Genomic DNA, 17,212 nt, shown 5'->3' with positions numbered 1-17,212 from the left:
ATTAACTTCATTTCAGGGTAAAACTGAGATCACATTTTTTTACCTGGATCATAGAATAAGGAATAATACTACTGTACGGGACTGTAAACCGCACGCTATGTTCTATGGGATGCTGGTTCTAAATAAAAACAACTATTTAAGATTCATTTCTGTACAGTTGTGTCTGTACCTAAGCTATGTTGTGTAAGGTCCTATTGCGACCTTCCTAAAAATAAACCTCGAGTTGCGAGGTGTGCGAATTGTGTGTGTTTTCGACGCCGTCTCGCCCTAGTCATATACGATTTTACGGTTCGCAACTAGTGGGCCTTGCGCGCATTAAGACGAGACGGCGCCGCGAATGAGGTGAGTGTAATTTATTGGAACAAAAATAATAATATCACATACAATCGTTATCACAATATTTTCTTAACTATACTTATTTAACTATCTATATCTTTATTTCAAAATCTAAGTTATTTACAATAATTTGTTAAACTATGAGATCGTTCTGGGCGTCGTCCGGCACATTCCTCCCGCCGTATGTTGACGGCGCTGGAGTCTACGTCGACATACTCCTTCTTCTGTTGTGCGGGCGGCGTCCCTCTACTCCTTCTTCAAGCTCCCATGTGCATGGAGGGTGGCATTTGCGAGCCTCTGCTCCGAATTTCTTGTGGTAGTAGCAGATTGTCGCGTCGGAAGTGAAGTAGTCCCGAGAATATGGAGAGCCTCGAAGTTGGCTCGCTCTCAGGTAGATGATCTCCCTCTCCAATTGTTCTATTTTCCGTTGGAGATCGCGTAGAAAATTCGTCGATTCTGTTTGCGTCGCGCGGGAGCGGACGCGAGGGCCGAGGTAGCGGCGCGGCGGCGGGGGGGCGGAGCAAATTCGGACGGCCTCTTCTGTTGTTTTCTTGGCCGCTTCGATTGTTTTCCCCAGCGTCTTCATGTTTTGCTCCACCACTCGCGCCGCCTCTTCGAAGGTTGTATCAGGCTCCATGCTGTGATTGGTTGAAGCGGTTACTTGTTGAGCGGAGATGTTACTCGTGCCGTGGCTGAGCGAGTTGTGTGGCGGCTCGGCGCCATTTTTTTCTTATATAGAGAATTATTGGTTCGCGATTGGTGGGGGTTGCGGGGAGTAGAGAACCAATAATTTCTTGACGGGTCTTCTAAGTGTCCCCCCCTTCGTCTTGACATCGACGACTCGTACTATGTTGTCCGTTCCAGGGTAGGTAGCGGTGATTATTCCGCGGGGCCATACGTTTCGTGGTAGCGTGTTGTCGGTAATGAGCACGACGTCACCCATTTTTACTGTTCCTTCGCCGTGTGGCTCCCGCCGGTTTTGGAGCTCGGGGAGGTACTCTCGCATCCAACGAGTCCAGAATAGGTCGGCGAGTCGTTGAGAGGCTCTCCACTGGGTTCTGTTGGATAAGTCGCTGTCATCGAAAGTGCCCGGCGGGCCCTCGCGGGCAGTGCCGCCGAGCAAAAAATGGTTCGGAGTGAGTGCTTCTGGGTCCGCGGGGTCCACGGAGACGTGTGTGAGTGGACGGCTGTTGACCGTGTATTCCACTTCGGCGAGTAAGGTGTGTAGGACCTCTTCGGACGGGCTCGTTCGTTCTAGTACGGTGTATAGAGCCGTTTTCACACTCCGCACGAGACGTTCCCATGCTCCGCCCATGAAGGGGGCGGCGGGGGGTATGAAACGCCAGCTGATTTTTCTGTGTGTGGCTTCTTCTTCTGTCGCTCTGTCTATAGTTTTGCGAAGCTCCTTGTCGGCGCCTTGTAGATTCGTCCCATTGTCGGACCAAATTTCTGTAGGGCACCCACGGCGCGCGATCATGCGTCGTAGTGCCATAATCGCCGAATCTGTCGTTAGTGAGGCGGCGATTTCTAGGTGTACGGCGCGTGTTGTGAGGCACGTGAACAGTGCGACGTACCTCTTTTGTGTCCCTCTGCCCACTGTGACCGTGAGGGGGCCGAAGTAATCAAGCCCAGTGTATGTGAAAGGGCGTTGATGGTGCGCTAGTCGGGTCGGCGGGTGGTTACCCGTCGGTGGTCGCGGTGGTGTCGACCGTCGTATGCGGCAGGGCAGACATCTATGTATGAGCATGCGTGCGATTGGACGCAAGCGTAGGATCCAATAGTACTGGCGGCATTCGTTGATCGTAGCTTCGACGCTCGCGTGATGTAGGCGTCGATGTATGTACTCCACGTATAGTTTTGTTACGTGGTTGTCGCCGTCGATGACCGCCGGCGCTCGTGTCTGTGGTGTTATGTCCGTCGCCGCGTTTATACGTGATTTAAGTTGAATCACGCCGTTGACTAGTTCGACCGCGATAGGACGTAGTCGGCTCGAATGGGGTATGTTGCCCCCTTTCTGCAGAGTGTCTATTTCGCTCTTGAACGACTGTTGTTGACTGGCGCGCACTAGGAGGGCTTCGGCCTCCTTGCTATATCGGGCATCTAGTGGGATGAATTTTCTGTAGCTGTCGTCCCTCTGTTTTGTAGGCCGGGGCGTGGCGGTTCTATATTTTCGCCCCCATGTGCTGTCTGTTTCTCTGACTTTCGCCGTACGTTTGTAGTTGACTTTCTCGTCAGCGCTGCGGCGGCATAGAGCTATAAACTGAAGGACGCGAGCGGTGGCTCGCAGTAGGCGTTCCCATTTCGAAAATCTATTACTGTCCGGGAGCGCTGTTGTTAGTGTCGTTGTGGTGACACTTCTGTGTGTTGTATAGTGCAGTCTCTCTTCGCCGGTGTTTTCTATATGTGGTGGCTTCTCCGCAGGCCACGTAGTTGGGTCGTCACGTAAGAATTCCGGGCCTCTGAACCATCTGTGTTGTACATCGAAGTCACTTGGTACATCGCGGGTCGCGTCGTCGGCGACGTTGAGTTTAGTTGGAACCCAACGCCACTCGTTTAGCTTGCTGACCTCCTCTATTGCCGCGATTCGATGTGCGACATACGGTTTGTACGAGCGAGCGCCCGTTTTTAGCCAGGTGAGTACTGTGCGGCTATCGGACCAATACGTGACTGACGATGGTTTTCGATCGTGTTCTTCTATTACAGTCGCGGCCATACGACTGCCCATGACGGCCGCTTGTAGTTCGAGGCGTGGGATTGACGTGACTTTGAGCGGTGCGACTTTGGCCTTCCCCAAGACCAGTGATGTAGTCACGTGTCCCTCCGGCGACTGTATGCGCCAGTATAACGCGGCGGCGAAGGCTGTTTCACTAGCGTCGACGAAAACATGTAGTTGCATGTTACTAGCGTCGCTGTAATGTAAGTGACATCTGGGTATCGCGACGTGGGTTAGCTTCTTGAGATGTTCTATCCACTCCGTCCATTGTGCGGCGAGGTCAGTGTCGATCGGCTGGTCCCATTCGATGTTTCTTCTCCATACTTCTTGAAGGAGTTGTTTCGCCTTAGATGTGACAGGCGAAGCGAGACCGAGAGGGTCGAACAATGACATGACTATTTTGAGCGCCTCACGCTTGGTGGGTTGTTTTCTGTTTAGCACGTCTTGTGGCAGACGTGCTAGGTCGAGGTTGAAGGCTAACTCGTCGCTGTACGGCTTCCAGATGAGACCTAGTATCCGTTCGGTCTTCGTGTTTTCGTCGAGTGAGACTGACTGAGTTGTCGTCGATGGCTCCGAGAGTGCTGTGAGAACCTCCTGCGAGTTTGAGGTCCATTGTCGTAGCTCGTAGTGTGCTTCGCTGTGTATCTCGCGTACTCTGTTCGACGTAGCTACGGCCTGTTCTATTGTCTCGAAGCTCTGTAGATAGTCATCGACGTAGTGATTGCGGACTATTGCGTCGTACGCGTCCGGGTCTGTGACTTTGTACCGCTCGGCGTTGCTATTCTTTATGTAGATTGCTGTCGCAGGTGATGACTTTGCTCCGAAGATGAGTGATGTCATGCGATACTCTCGGGGAGTCGTGTCGCCTCTATTGTCGCCTCGCCAGAGGTAGCGGAGGGCGTCCCGATCTTGTTCACGTATCTTGACTTGCATGAACATTTCCTTGATGTCGGCGGACACGGCGTACTTGTGCTGGCGGAGGCGCATGAGTACCCCCGGTAGAGACTGTAGTAAGTCGGGACCGGTGAGCAGGTAGTCGTTGAGTGATACACCTTGCGTTTTAGCTGCGGCATCGTGTACGACGCGTACTTTTCCCGGTTTCATTGCGTTGAGAACGGGGAAATGAGGTAAGTACCAAGTTCTATTGGCTGTTTTGGTACTCGGAGCGGGCTCGGCATAGCCCTTTTCTATAAGCGCTTCCATCTGTTCGTTGTATTTCTGTTTAAGTAGTGGATCTTTATCTATCTTTTTTTCTGTAGACAGTAGGCGGTTGTACGCGTTATTGTAGTTGTCGGGCATAGACGCGTTGTCTGTGTGCCACAGTAGCGACGTTATGTAACGACCGTCGTCGCTACGTGTAGTGCGTTCGGCGAGTATGTTGAGCGCACGCTGTTCGGGGTCGCTTTGTGGCCTTTTCTGTTCTATAGCGAGAGACTCGATGGCGAAGTACTGACGAAGTTGTTCGTCCATACTATCTTCGGGTGTGGGTGCGGTAATGTAGTTGATTCGATGTCCTATAGTGCGCGTGTGTGCGCCGTGTAGCACCCAGCCGAGAGGGGTGAGGGAGGCGACCGGTTGATGCCGCGCCCCTCTTCTTGTTTCGGTGGCGAGGAGTAGCTCCCAGTTGTCCTGTCCTATTAGTATCTTCGGTGTCGCCTCGTAGACTAGTTGTAGAGCGATGTCGGACAAGTGGTGGCACTCGGTGAGGTCGTCGTTTTCGATGCGTTGCGGTGAGAGCTGTAGGTTTTCTATCGTCCGGGCATGCGTGTCGAAGGTGTTAGTCGCCCCGTGTAGCGTGAGTGTTACACGCTGTGATTTCCTGACTCCTATGTCGGTTGAGAGGGCTTCTATGCGTAGCGGGTCGCTCGGTCCCTTTATGCCGACTTGGTTGGTGATGTCGGCGTCGACTAGGGTGACTGTGGACCCGTCGTCGAGTAAGGCGAAGGTGTCGACATCGCCTTGTGGACCGGAGACTTTGACAGGGAGGATTTTTAAGAAGGTGTGAGTTCTTCTCGTCGTCCATGCCGTGCTGACTGTTTCTGTTTTCTCTTCGGGGACCTCTCTTTTCAGGAAATGTAGCATAGGGTGATGAGTGCGGTTGCACTGGTTGGTGTTGCATGTTCGGGCTTTGCACTCATGTTTGAGAGTGCGTCGAGTGAGGCATCGAAAACATAGTGACTTGTTTTTTGCCATTTCCCATCGTTTGTCTGTGTTCGCGTCGGTGAATTGTTGACATTTTACCGCCGTGTGTCCCGTCTTGTCGCATACGGGGCACGCTGTCTTATCCTTTTCCGTCGTGGAGTAAGTACGCTGTTGTGTCTGTTTTCGAATTTGGACGGCGCCGGGTGCTGTCCGCTGTGTTTGTGATGAAGCTGTGTCGCGCTCTGGTTGCGCGTACGGTCCACAGCGTTCAGCCTCGCGTTCGAGGAACCTTGCGAGTTTCAGTAGGTCGGCGTCGTCTTCTGATTGCTCAGCCGCGAAGTCGTACCATCTATAGCGTATTGTCGGTGTCAGTTTGTCTATAGTGAGCTTAGTTATCTCGGGGTTATACAGGTACTGTTGTTTTCGGAGGGCGCGTAGTGTGGCCACAATGTTGTTTACCCTCGTCGCAAATACGCATACTTCTTTGGCTGAGTCGCTGAGGCGCGGTAGAGCTCGGAGGCGGTCGAGCTCGGTGTGAGCTATAGCGTCGGGGCGGCCGAATCGAAGCTGTAGTGTCTTCATTACGTCGGTGGGGTTCGCGTTGTACATGAGAAGACTTTCAACCGTTTCTTTCGCCATTCCCTTCAGGCTCTTCCGCAGGCGTACTAAGTTCTCCTGGTCGGAGTAGGATGGAGCTGTCGCTGTGTAGGCTGCGTAGAAAGACAGCCATTCTGTGTGAGATCCACTGTATGTTGGAAGCTCGAAGGTGCTGCGCGGTGTGGGACACGCTGATCGCGCAGCTAACGTGATCGCTTGTGCTAACTGTGTAATTTCTATCGATGGTTGTTTGGCGATCACATGTTCTCCCGCCGTGACGGGAGTTGAGATGCATCCACCTTGTGTAGTGGGTGCCGCTATGCTGTGTTTTGCCCCCTTGTTTATAGGTGTCGCGTGACTGTGTTGAGTTTGCGACGGTTTTTCTTCTACTGTGGTTCTGTATTCACCCGTTATAGTTAAGGGTGCTATGTTGGTGGGCAGCGGGGGGGCCAGCGTTGAGTGCTGGTCCACCCACGTCTTTGTGCGTGTGCGTACGTCGCTCACACTTGCTATCTCTATGTCTGTGTCGTCGTCGGATTCTTCGGCTAACGTAGCGATGCGTGCTGCTGCCAGTTCGACTTCTTTTTTCAGGAGTTCCTCTTTTGCTTTAAGTAAGGCTAGGCGTCGTTTCTTTGAAGCTGTAGAGTGTGGCGCTGATGGGGCTCTGACCACCGATCCAGGTCGTAACGTCTCGTTCTGTACGCTATCTTCTGTGTTGGATTCCCCCGTAGTCCTATCTGTATCGTCTGTTGTGCCCGTCGTCGTCGTTGTGGTGCCCGAGCTGGTCCCAGTGGTAGTAGATGTTTCGGTACTACCACCACCAGGCTGTTCTGTAACCAGCGGGGCTGCTGTATCTATTCTATCTGTGACGGCGGCGGCCGCGACTGCGGGAGTTGCTGTGTTGGTGACCGGTGGGTCTTCTGTTGATGGCCGTTCCATCTCTGTCGACTTCATACTCCTGGTTTTCATACTGTGTCGTGTCTGGCTGTTGTCCAGACACTCCTGTATCCCGGCTGTTACCCGGGATTTAACTATACCCGGCTGTTATCCGAGTTGTACTATAGGTTTTCCGACTGTTGTTCGGAACTATGTTTTCGATATCCGACTGTTATTCGGAATCTTCTATGTTCTATCCGGCTGTTATCCGGCTCGAAGGACCAATGTACGGGACTGTAAACCGCACGCTATGTTCTATGGGATGCTGGTTCTAAATAAAAACAACTATTTAAGATTCATTTCTGTACAGTTGTGTCTGTACCTAAGCTATGTTGTGTAAGGTCCTATTGCGACCTTCCTAAAAATAAACCTCGAGTTGCGAGGTGTGCGAATTGTGTGTGTTTTCGACGCCGTCTCGCCCTAGTCATATACGATTTTACGGTTCGCAACTAGTGGGCCTTGCGCGCATTAAGACGAGACGGCGCCGCGAATGAGGTGAGTGTAATTTATTGGAACAAAAATAATAATATCACATACAATCGTTATCACAATATTTTCTTAACTATACTTATTTAACTATCTATATCTTTATTTCAAAATCTAAGTTATTTACAATAATTTGTTAAACTATGAGATCGTTCTGGGCGTCGTCCGGCACAACTACGTATAGAACGGCAACTCTCCGCTCTCCACCAGCGTCTGAGCTAGGTTTACCTCCCCCCCCTCGAACGTAGTTTAGACTTGAATCGTATGGTGTCAGACGTCACATTCTTACACAATTGCGCGTGTTGATAATGTCAATGTGGAGTGTCCGTATAAAATGAGGTTTTTTGTATGAAGTGTCCGGTGTGTAAAGAAAATCACGCCCGTAGCGTGTCAATAACGTGACATTATGCGTCGATGTTTTCTGATACTTCGTAATGTTTAATTTATGTGAGCAAAGTCGCGGGCGGAAGTACGTTATTCATACCTACTTTCGAAAAGTGTTTCTTTTACGAGCGGAGTCGTAAGAAGATAAGTACCTAATTAAGACTGGTCAACTCTGGTTTATGAAAGACTTTTCTTGGATCCTTCCAAGAACTAACTAACGGCTTAACGTCTTCCGCTTGTGTACATTTCGGGCTCGTGTTTGAGTAACACAATCATTCGAAATGAAAGAGAAACAAATCTAATTATTGTATCCATATTGAATAATATCAGGTGCGTTTCAAAAGGTTATACGTATTTTTCTTTACTTACTTTATTTATGGTAGATTTGCCGCAAATGGAATTAAAGAACTACTTGGTCGTACAAATGGGAAGTGCCGAAAGCTGGTTTTGCGTAAGATAGAGGTATTTAAATGTAATAAAGAATATGTAATATGTATAGAACGGTCATTCACCACACATCAATGACACGCACCAATTCGTATCTCAGATAAATATGTTTATATTCAACAAGTGTCTCTAAACGGCACTACTATGCATTTGACAGCTATGAAAATTGACGTACCGATTCTGTCCGGGAAACTAAATATTACGAGAAAAAGATGGAGCTAGTTTCGGAACTGTCAGAGTTGAAACTTATAAGAAGGACTAAGTAACAAAATGACAAGTCAAACCGCAGCAGAACTGTCAAACTAAAATAAGATTATATTATACTGACACCCGTATTGTAATAAGTTTTTATTTATTTATTTAAGTAGTCCTAATACTAAATATACAATTTGTCAATGCCCTGCAAAACTGTTTAAACAGTTTGTCTGCAGGAAAGAGTCTCTACTAATAATATGAACTTATATCTAATAGTAATTTGTAAGTAGGAGCACATTGAATGTATCACATTATTAAAAAAATATAATAATTTAACTAACTAAGGCTAAAAGATATTGTTTAAGTAGTTTTTTATATTTACTTTTATTTGGTTCTAGACGGATGTTCTCAGGCAAACTATTCAGTAAGTAGGGAAGTCTCTTTTTAGAGTTCTATCGCCATAATAATTATTAACTCTAGGGTACGGTCACGAGCATCAATATGCATTTTGTACCAGTTGGTACCATGATCTTTTTGACAAATTGCACTGTAAATCTCACTAAATGTCAAGTATGTTACTGCAACAGTCCTAAAGTGGGTACATTATATTGCTCATAACTGTACTTCGAATTTACCCGCGCACGCCGCTCTCGTGCCATAACTATGGCTTGCTAAAGGTACCTTATAATAATAATGATAAATTCGAACCTTCCTCGACTCCTCAGTTGAGGTGACGTTAAGGAATAACACCTCGAACGCAGCCCTTGACACTTCATACAAACAACCTCGTTTTACACAGACACTACGCATTAACATTATCGTACACGCCCATCTGTGTGTGACGTCTGAGGGCTGCCAATTACAACGTAATTTAACCGTCATTACTTACTTGAGTACGTAGTACTATTTACGAAAGAAGCTTTTACAATCATGAGGTAATATTTATTTATTTACCACACAAATCACAAACAAAACATTAACAATATTATAAATAAATAGGCTTTACACTTGACTTACAATGCACGGAACTAACTGATTGCATTCACATTATCAGGTTCAATTTTATATAGGCGCCACGCAGGCTCTCGGGCGCGGGGAGCGGAGAGTTGTCGTTCTATATTATGTCGTATTATAAATATATAATATTCTATATGACGCAGCTCAAAATCGGTATTCGGCGGGGCCTCAACCTTGCCTCGAGCTTACTCCAGTGAGTTTGATTGGAGGCATAACGTGACTTCATTATTTTCGTATTATTTTGTTGGCAGTATGATTATGCTCGACTCCAGTGAGTTAAAGTCCTCAAATCGAGGACGTAATAAAAAGCTCGGCTGAGGTCGAGTCGAGTGGGGGAAGTTTTGTTAGAATACGGATGTTAGTCTAATTTCAAGCCAAACCCCTTCTGAAACGAAATCCTGGCTATCTAAACAAATATTATTTACTCAGCAGGGAATTGGAAGCGCTAAGGGAAGATCGTGCATTTAATGAGGTGGTTTGTTGTAAACACATACACGTAGGTATATTTTATATGTAAGTGTTAGGATTTGGTGTGATGTTCCTGATGGCTGTAGAAGGCTGGTTGTCTGAGGATAAGGATGCCAGAAGAAAACGTCTAGAATGCCGTAAAAATCACTGAATTTAATTTAAAGTCGTTTCAGGTTTACAAAACAGTAGTTCAATGGAGCACAAGCGATAAATGTTATCATTGCAATAAAAATATTAATTTAATGTTGGGGTTGCCAACAGTAAGCCCAACCCGTACTGGAGCAGCGTGGTGGAGTATCCATACCTCCTCCGGTTGATTGAGGTCATTTCCCCGGTCAACAAAAGCCGCGGCTTCCTAACTAACTTCTAATTTGGCAGGGACAGGTCCGATTTTGATGATTTTTCTTCAGAAGTTAGAAGTGAAACCCTTCATGGACTCTATAAGGGAAGGCCGCGCCCAGCAGTGAGACTTGTATGGGCTATTTATGTTTCATTATGTAAGTAAGTCTTTCTTTCTTTTGGAGCAACGAGTAGACCGCAGGGGTAGACCTAGAAGAACATTTATGAAACAAATAAAAAAGAAGGTGCAGGTCGTGTCGTATCAGGAGGTGAAGGATTTGGCGGGAAGAAGAGAAGAATGGCGATTACTCCACCGACAAGAGCGCAGCCCTTAAATAGAGAGAGAAATCGTACGAGTACGGACCTCCGATTGTGTAATGCTAAACAAAACATCAAGTTATTTAAGTAGTTAATAATATGTTTTTTTTTGTGGCATACAAATTCTTGCAATTATGACTAATTTTCAAGTTGTTTTATGATTAGGTAGATATAAACTCCAGAACAATTAACTTTAGTTTTTTTTATTTATTTCTAGTTGCACGATCCCGCATTCAAGTTTAACTTTAATGTTTGTTTCCTGGTAGTGGTTGCCTGGAAGAAATTGCTCTACAGCAATACGGCCGCCCAAATTGTACTGTATTCATGTGTTATATCTGGTTATTAAAATTAAGTTCTGTGCAATAAAGTTATTACACCGTGGTAAATTTCGAGACATTTAAAATTTTCTAAGTTGTGTTTTTAGAGTAGATCCTTTAATTGTCAACCCTCAGGTTAACTAATTCTACCCGATTGGTTAACTTTGGGCTAAGTCAGGACTCTTCAAGCAATATTGCAATTTGACATTTACGCACATTAAAGTAAGTGCGCAATGCAAACAAATATCAAATAGCAATATTGCTTTGATATGGCCTTTTTCTAAAAAAATCTCAATTACTTACAGATCATCCTTTGGCAAGCTAACGATTAAGTTGGCGTCAACTCCTTCTCCATACTTCAAGTAGCCAAAAAGACCAACGACTCCATACAAAGCAGCTACCAATGTCATGGTGATGTTCAGAACTCCTGGACAGCCTAAGAAGTCTTCTGGGTTGGCCATTTCGTTCTCTATTGGCATTACCACGTTGATACCTTCCATTGCGAATATTGCCGTGCTGGAAATGATTTAATAAATTAGCTTCGTGCACACCGAGCTAATACTGGGATTATTTAGAAAGAAAGAAAGAAAAAAATAGAGAAAACATTTATTTCCATATTGGACGCGAAATTAACTTTACTTAAAAAAAAAACAAAAAGACAAAAATCATTAAAAATATATCAATCACCTAAAATACACACTGTGAAGGGCGTCCAAAATGAAAAAAGGATCTCTCTAAGCATAATGCAGTGACACGTGCTTAGCACAGGCCGCGGCGCTGGTGTTATGGGAGACATATCCGAGCCACATTTTGAAGGTAGGAATGTCCGGAAGTAATATTATGTGTATGAATTCAACCGTTTTCTCAGACATCCGGGCATGGTGCTCTCTGACCCGGGCTTTTTGGCGGGAACGGAAACGGGACGGTTGCTTTCTTCATTGAATAATCTAAATAATCAATACGAAGAGGTGTTTTGTGGTTAGTGATCGCATTAAATTAGTATATATTCGCGATATTCAATAAACAAAGTGTACCTATCTATTTTCGCTTCGCGCCAACAAGCCGCTTCATAACTCGAAAGTTTATGCGGACTTATGAACTAATTATTTTGGGGTTCGGAGTCACCTTTCATCATGTCATTATTCATCATTAAGAAAAAAATACATAAGATATGGCTGTATGGGCATAGTTCCCTTTGCCTTGCCCTTTATCATCCAATTCATGTTTGGATCATAAATTATTATCACACGCTCAGCGGTGAAGGAAAACATCGTAAGGAAACCTACATTCCCGTATTGGGCTGGTTTTCCCATCGTGGGTTGGAAGGTCAGACAGGCAGTCGCTTCTGTAAAAAACCGGACTTATCAAATGTTCAGGTTAGGTAAGAGGATCCTGTGAAAACGGGATAATGCTAGGGAGGTGATGAGTTCGTGGTGATACACCCCCAGCGTGGCCTGGGATCAAAAGGCCATTATAAAGCAATTCATCTAAAAAACCATAGTGCAATTAGACATTTGAGTATATAAAAGGAAGTGCACAATATCAACAAATGACAAGTACCCGTATTGCTTTTTTAGAGAAATTGCTTCAATGTGGATGTTTTGGACCTCTAACCCGTTAAGTTTTTGAAGGAATGGAATGTGTAGGTCTCGAGGTTTCTCTAGGATGGTAAATTATGGCAAAGGGCAAAGGAGAAATGTATAATGGATGGATGGAGCTACAATTATTGAATAACTACTTTGACGGGATAAGATGGGCAAAACTTTACATTGCGATCTTTAGAGATTGATTGATTGATTGATTGATTGATTTTTGTTTCTTGATTGATTGATTGATTGATTTTTTTGTGATTGATTGATTGAACTGATTTCAGCACACACCATCTAATTTTAGGCAGGACCAAAAGGCAGGGCCAGACAGGGATAAAATTTGAAAAAAAAAAAAATCTCCAAAATTTTATATTTGCTAATAACCCGACAGAATTAAGTTGACAGCACACGTCAAACGGGTTGCATATCAGCGAGATGCCTATTTTATTCGCCCAGCTTATTTGTTCATTTTGAAATTAACCACTCTTTCTTGGAGGATAAAAAAATAACAGGTATAACTTAAAATTAAATTAAGTAGAAGGTGTCTGCAGGAATATAGAAGTCAAAAGAGCGGTATTATATATTATTTTCAGTTAAAAGGTACCGTCTACAGTCCAATCCCCGGGTGGCCTTTGATGCTTCTTCGGAAAACAATAAGTAAGGTGCTTTTAGCTCAACAAAACTTAAAGGACGCAATGCAGAAATGAAAATGCGCTCAGAAAATACTTGACTTGGAGGAAAGCTCTGTAAAACTACTTTACAAATTTAAAATATTTCTATTAAAACTACTCTCATAGTTAATAGATCTGGTAATTTCAGAAGAAATATTTGGAACTGTTTAGTTTTAGTAATTGTTGTGATTCCTTTTACAATATTTATAAACTTGATTTATAATAAGTTTGCATATCCTGAATGGAATTTTTAAACAATAAAATGCAACAGAAATCGTGGTATAATTCCTAAATCCCAAGTGTTAGAGTTATTTTCATACATTAAAAAAAAATAGATTGAAACACGAGCGTGTAATTACGGAATGTTTTTTTTTATCTATTCAGGTATGAAATAAATGTTATCGATCACTTATTGCTGTTTAATTTAACAGTGATGTTGTGTTTACATAAGTACATAAACACATCTTATTGTAGTACACGTAGGTATAACTAAATATATAAATAAATATGTAATATATTATAAAATACTTGAATCGATATAATCAATTCACGTATACAGGGTGTTAGTGACATCGTAACGAATACTTAGAGGGATGATTCAGACCATGATTCTGAGTTAATATCAAGTGGAATTTTCCGTCGCAAAATTCATGTTATTTTTTTTAGTTTTTTTACATTATTTTCAATTCTATACTTTTGCGATGGAAAATTCCACTTGATATTAACTCAGAATAATCAGCTGAATCATCCCTCTCAGTATTCGTTACGATGTCACTTACACCCCATACAAGTACATACAGTAGCCATACAAGTAGGTATGGGTGTTAGTGACACTGTAACGAATACTGAAGGGGATGATTCAGACCATGATTCTGAGTCGATATCAAGTGGAATTTCCTGTCGGAGAAGTCATGAAAATTTTAGAGCTTATTTAAATTATTTTCCGTTCCATACTTTTGCGACGGAAAATTCCACTTGATATCAACTCAGAATTATGGCCTAAATCATCCCTCAAAGTTTTCGTTACGATGTCACTAACACCCTGTATATTCTGTCGTCTCGGGCAATGCTACGCGGTGGCCACAATTAAAAAGTAAACTGTACGGGTATGTAAGGGGTGGAGTGAAGACGTAGTGTTTTTTATTTTATTTTATTCGGGGAGCTTACAGCATTATTTACACAATCAAAACCTTAATAATAAAACAGATAGTGTGTGGCAACGAGCCGGTATTGTATAATTATTTATTTATATAATTATATTGAGGCGAATACACTACAAGTGGCATTCATTTTACAGCATGGTGATTAACTGAGGAATGACTATTCGACTTGTTCGTGGAGATTGAGTACGAATTCATTTGTACTTGCTCGTTTCATAATGGACCTATTATTTTGTCTCCACTTTACGCTGAATTACAAAAGGGAGCAATTAAATATAAATAAATATAAATTGGACTGTAGACGGTACCTTAGCTCAGCAGTGGGATCATACAGGCTAATATTAATAATAATAATAAATAAATATGTAATTAAAATTTTAAATTGGCTATTATCCAATAGTCTTTCGTCTTTTTTTTTTGTGAGATCTGTTTTAAATATATTTTATTTTTACAAAATAAAGAATGCGACTTTTTATCTGTGTATTACATTTACAAGACCCAAAACACGGGCGGCCATGATTGAGCTTCGTGTGACGTCACTATCACAAAATAAACAAAACTATCTGTCAGGTTTCAAGTTATACTGTTTGACAGTTTACTTATTTGTTTATTGAAATGTGATTGATATTGATTGAAATGTGGTTACTAGGCAAAATGTCACGTAACCAATCGTTTTTGCGTGAAATTCGAAATGAATTATGTGTTTTTCTATTATATAAATCTTTTTCAAGAAAATAAATTGTTTTAAAAGGCATAAAATAAGCGTTTCTAATTTTTAAAATAATTATCCGAAAACTGTCAAGTAGCCAATTACTTTTTACTTCTTATTTTATTTTTAAATTCACATTATTCCAGCGGCTTAAATTGCGCTAACAGACGCCCACGTGGATTATAAAAAATAATATAGCTCTATTAAGTGTGTTTTAAAATAACTCACTTTAAAGTGAAAACCTCGAAAGCGCATTTTCTTAAAATCACATTAGGGGCCGTCCATTAATCATGACATGTGATGTTTTTTGAGTGAGGTTCGAGACTACGCCCCCCCCATCCTATATCACGTGTATTTTTTAGTACCTACCAAAATAATTAGCACGAGACGCCGCTTTTCGGTTCAGTATCGCGCGTTTTTGCCGAAAAAATAAATACTCGTGATATTTTACTACACCCCCCCCCCTTATGATATTTCGTGGACCCCTCCCCCCTCTCGAGCCTCGCATGATTAATGGCGGGCCCTCTATGTGCTCGGTGAGGTATAGGTACCTACATAGCTCATCTTGCGATGAATGTACCTCTAACTATATTGGGATATAGTCGTGAGCTTATGTTATGTTATTTCACATTTTGATTCTGATAATAATATGATTTTCTCCTCTCGAAAATACTTGCTAAATACACTAGTTTCCTTCCGGGTAAAAATTGAGAGGATATTTTTTTAGAGTTTATATTTTTTTAAAGAACTTTTAGGGCCCTGTGCCGAGGTTTTTCTTGCAGCTTCTTTTCCCCGGCTATACAGTTGTGAGAAGCTGCAGTAGTTTTAGGCGGATGAGACGTTCGTTATGTAAAAAATGATGATTCAGAGTGTAACCACTACCAGATAGAGTGTACCTACTGAATAAATATATTTTTGAATTTGAATTTTGAGTACTATCTGGTTCTGAGATTCGTGTCATAATTTTAAAAGTAACTTTTAGGCTGATCACCTGATTGTTCAAAAGTAAGATTATCCGCAGGTTAAGCCGTTGGTCCCGGCTATTACTTACTGATGTAAGTACGTAGTCGTTACATGAGTCATGTCAGGGGCCTATGGCGGCTCAATAATAACCCTGACACCAAGGTTGATGGGTTTGGTAATCCATCTCACAACCCACAAGATATAAGAAGAAGAAGAAGAAGTATTTTTTTGTTTTTTTTTTTTACCTATTCATCTATAGAAATTAGCCCAATACTCATAGTAGAGGCAATAAAGGGTTTTACTTCTAACTTGCCAGGAACAGGTCCAAATTAGATTTTTTGTTTGTAGAGATAGTTTTTTATACCATTTAAAATCAGAAACATATTGAGTGGGGCAAATAAATATTTCGATCACATAAAAAAAGTTTGATATTTCCAAGTAGAAAGGTAAAAAGAGAGTAGGTTTTTTAATACTTTAAATCCATTTTTCGTTTGAACAAAAAATCAATATGTTTTTTACATAAGCGACATCTTTATTTGCCCGGCCAAGATGTTTCTGATTTTAAACGATATAAAAACTACCCCTCCAAAAAAAAAACTTCAGAATCGGACCTGTCCATGGCAAATTAAGAAATTTAAAAGAAGCTCCGGTTTTATTGACTCCATTTGTCTACAAACAGAAAATAAACTGTTGCTTTCACTAACAAAATTTGCCCTTTGTAGAAAAGGTTGGGTTTATTTCTTGCTATAAGTATGTCATTTAGTGGTCGTTATGAAGAGTAAATACATTCGGGATCCTGGGATAAGGAAAAATATTACTGGGCGGTCAGAAGTGGCCAGACGTCAGAAATATACACTTCAAATAAAGTTAGATATAAACATGGGAATGTAATTTCAATTGTTTCCTTTATTCATTCGTCGCGCAAACAGAATAACATTATTAATACTTACACAATACGACGGAATACTGAAACGGATAATGAAAACTTTAAGGGATGATTCAGACCAAGATTTTGAGTTGATATCAAGTGGAGTTTTCCGTCACAAAAGTATGGAACTGAAAATAATTAACGAATGAAGAAAGGAAACAATTGGAATTATATTCCCATTTTTATGTCTAACTTTACTTGAAGTGACATTTTGTTACTTAGCAATGAAGTGATTTTTACAATCACTAATTACTTCTGCATTTTTATTAAGCAAATATATTTATACATTATGAAAATTCATGTTCTAATGGTTTTGATGTTTATAAAATATTACGTTTGTCGATCGAATATTAAATTTACTTACTCACCACTTCACTACGCAGAAAATGTACAATAAAAAACTTTAGTTAACTTCCATTACGGGGAATAGGCGCGATTGTATGTATGTATGTAAGACATTAATCGATAAGTACAAGTGGTCTGGTCCCATTAGTGAG

General features: G+C 42.5%; 2 protein-coding genes across 2 annotated transcripts in view; both read right to left on the bottom strand.

The window, feature by feature from the left end:
- Positions 1–1,078: 1,078 nt before the first annotated feature.
- On the bottom strand, positions 1,079–6,742 carry LOC126366422 (uncharacterized). The gene has a single exon (XM_050009531.1). The coding sequence runs from the start codon at positions 6,740–6,742 to the stop codon at positions 1,079–1,081; it is 5,664 nt and encodes a 1,887-aa protein (XP_049865488.1).
- A 3,164-nt stretch (positions 6,743–9,906) lies between these two features.
- LOC126366305 (proton-coupled amino acid transporter-like protein CG1139) overlaps positions 9,907–17,212 on the bottom strand; it is a 40,216-nt gene continuing 32,910 nt past the window's right edge. The window contains exons 7-8 of the mRNA XM_050009399.1: positions 10,999–11,211; positions 9,907–10,270 (exon numbers count right to left, since the gene is read on the bottom strand). Of these exons, the coding sequence (XP_049865356.1) occupies positions 10,201–10,270; positions 10,999–11,211 (283 nt within the window). The 3' untranslated portion in view covers positions 9,907–10,200. The remainder of the gene's footprint in view (positions 10,271–10,998; positions 11,212–17,212) is intronic.

Source organism: Pectinophora gossypiella, chromosome 4, assembly GCF_024362695.1.
Source record: "Pectinophora gossypiella chromosome 4, ilPecGoss1.1, whole genome shotgun sequence".
Classification (NCBI taxonomy): domain Eukaryota; kingdom Metazoa; phylum Arthropoda; class Insecta; order Lepidoptera; family Gelechiidae; genus Pectinophora; species Pectinophora gossypiella.
This window is presented reverse-complemented; position numbering and strand designations above follow the sequence as displayed.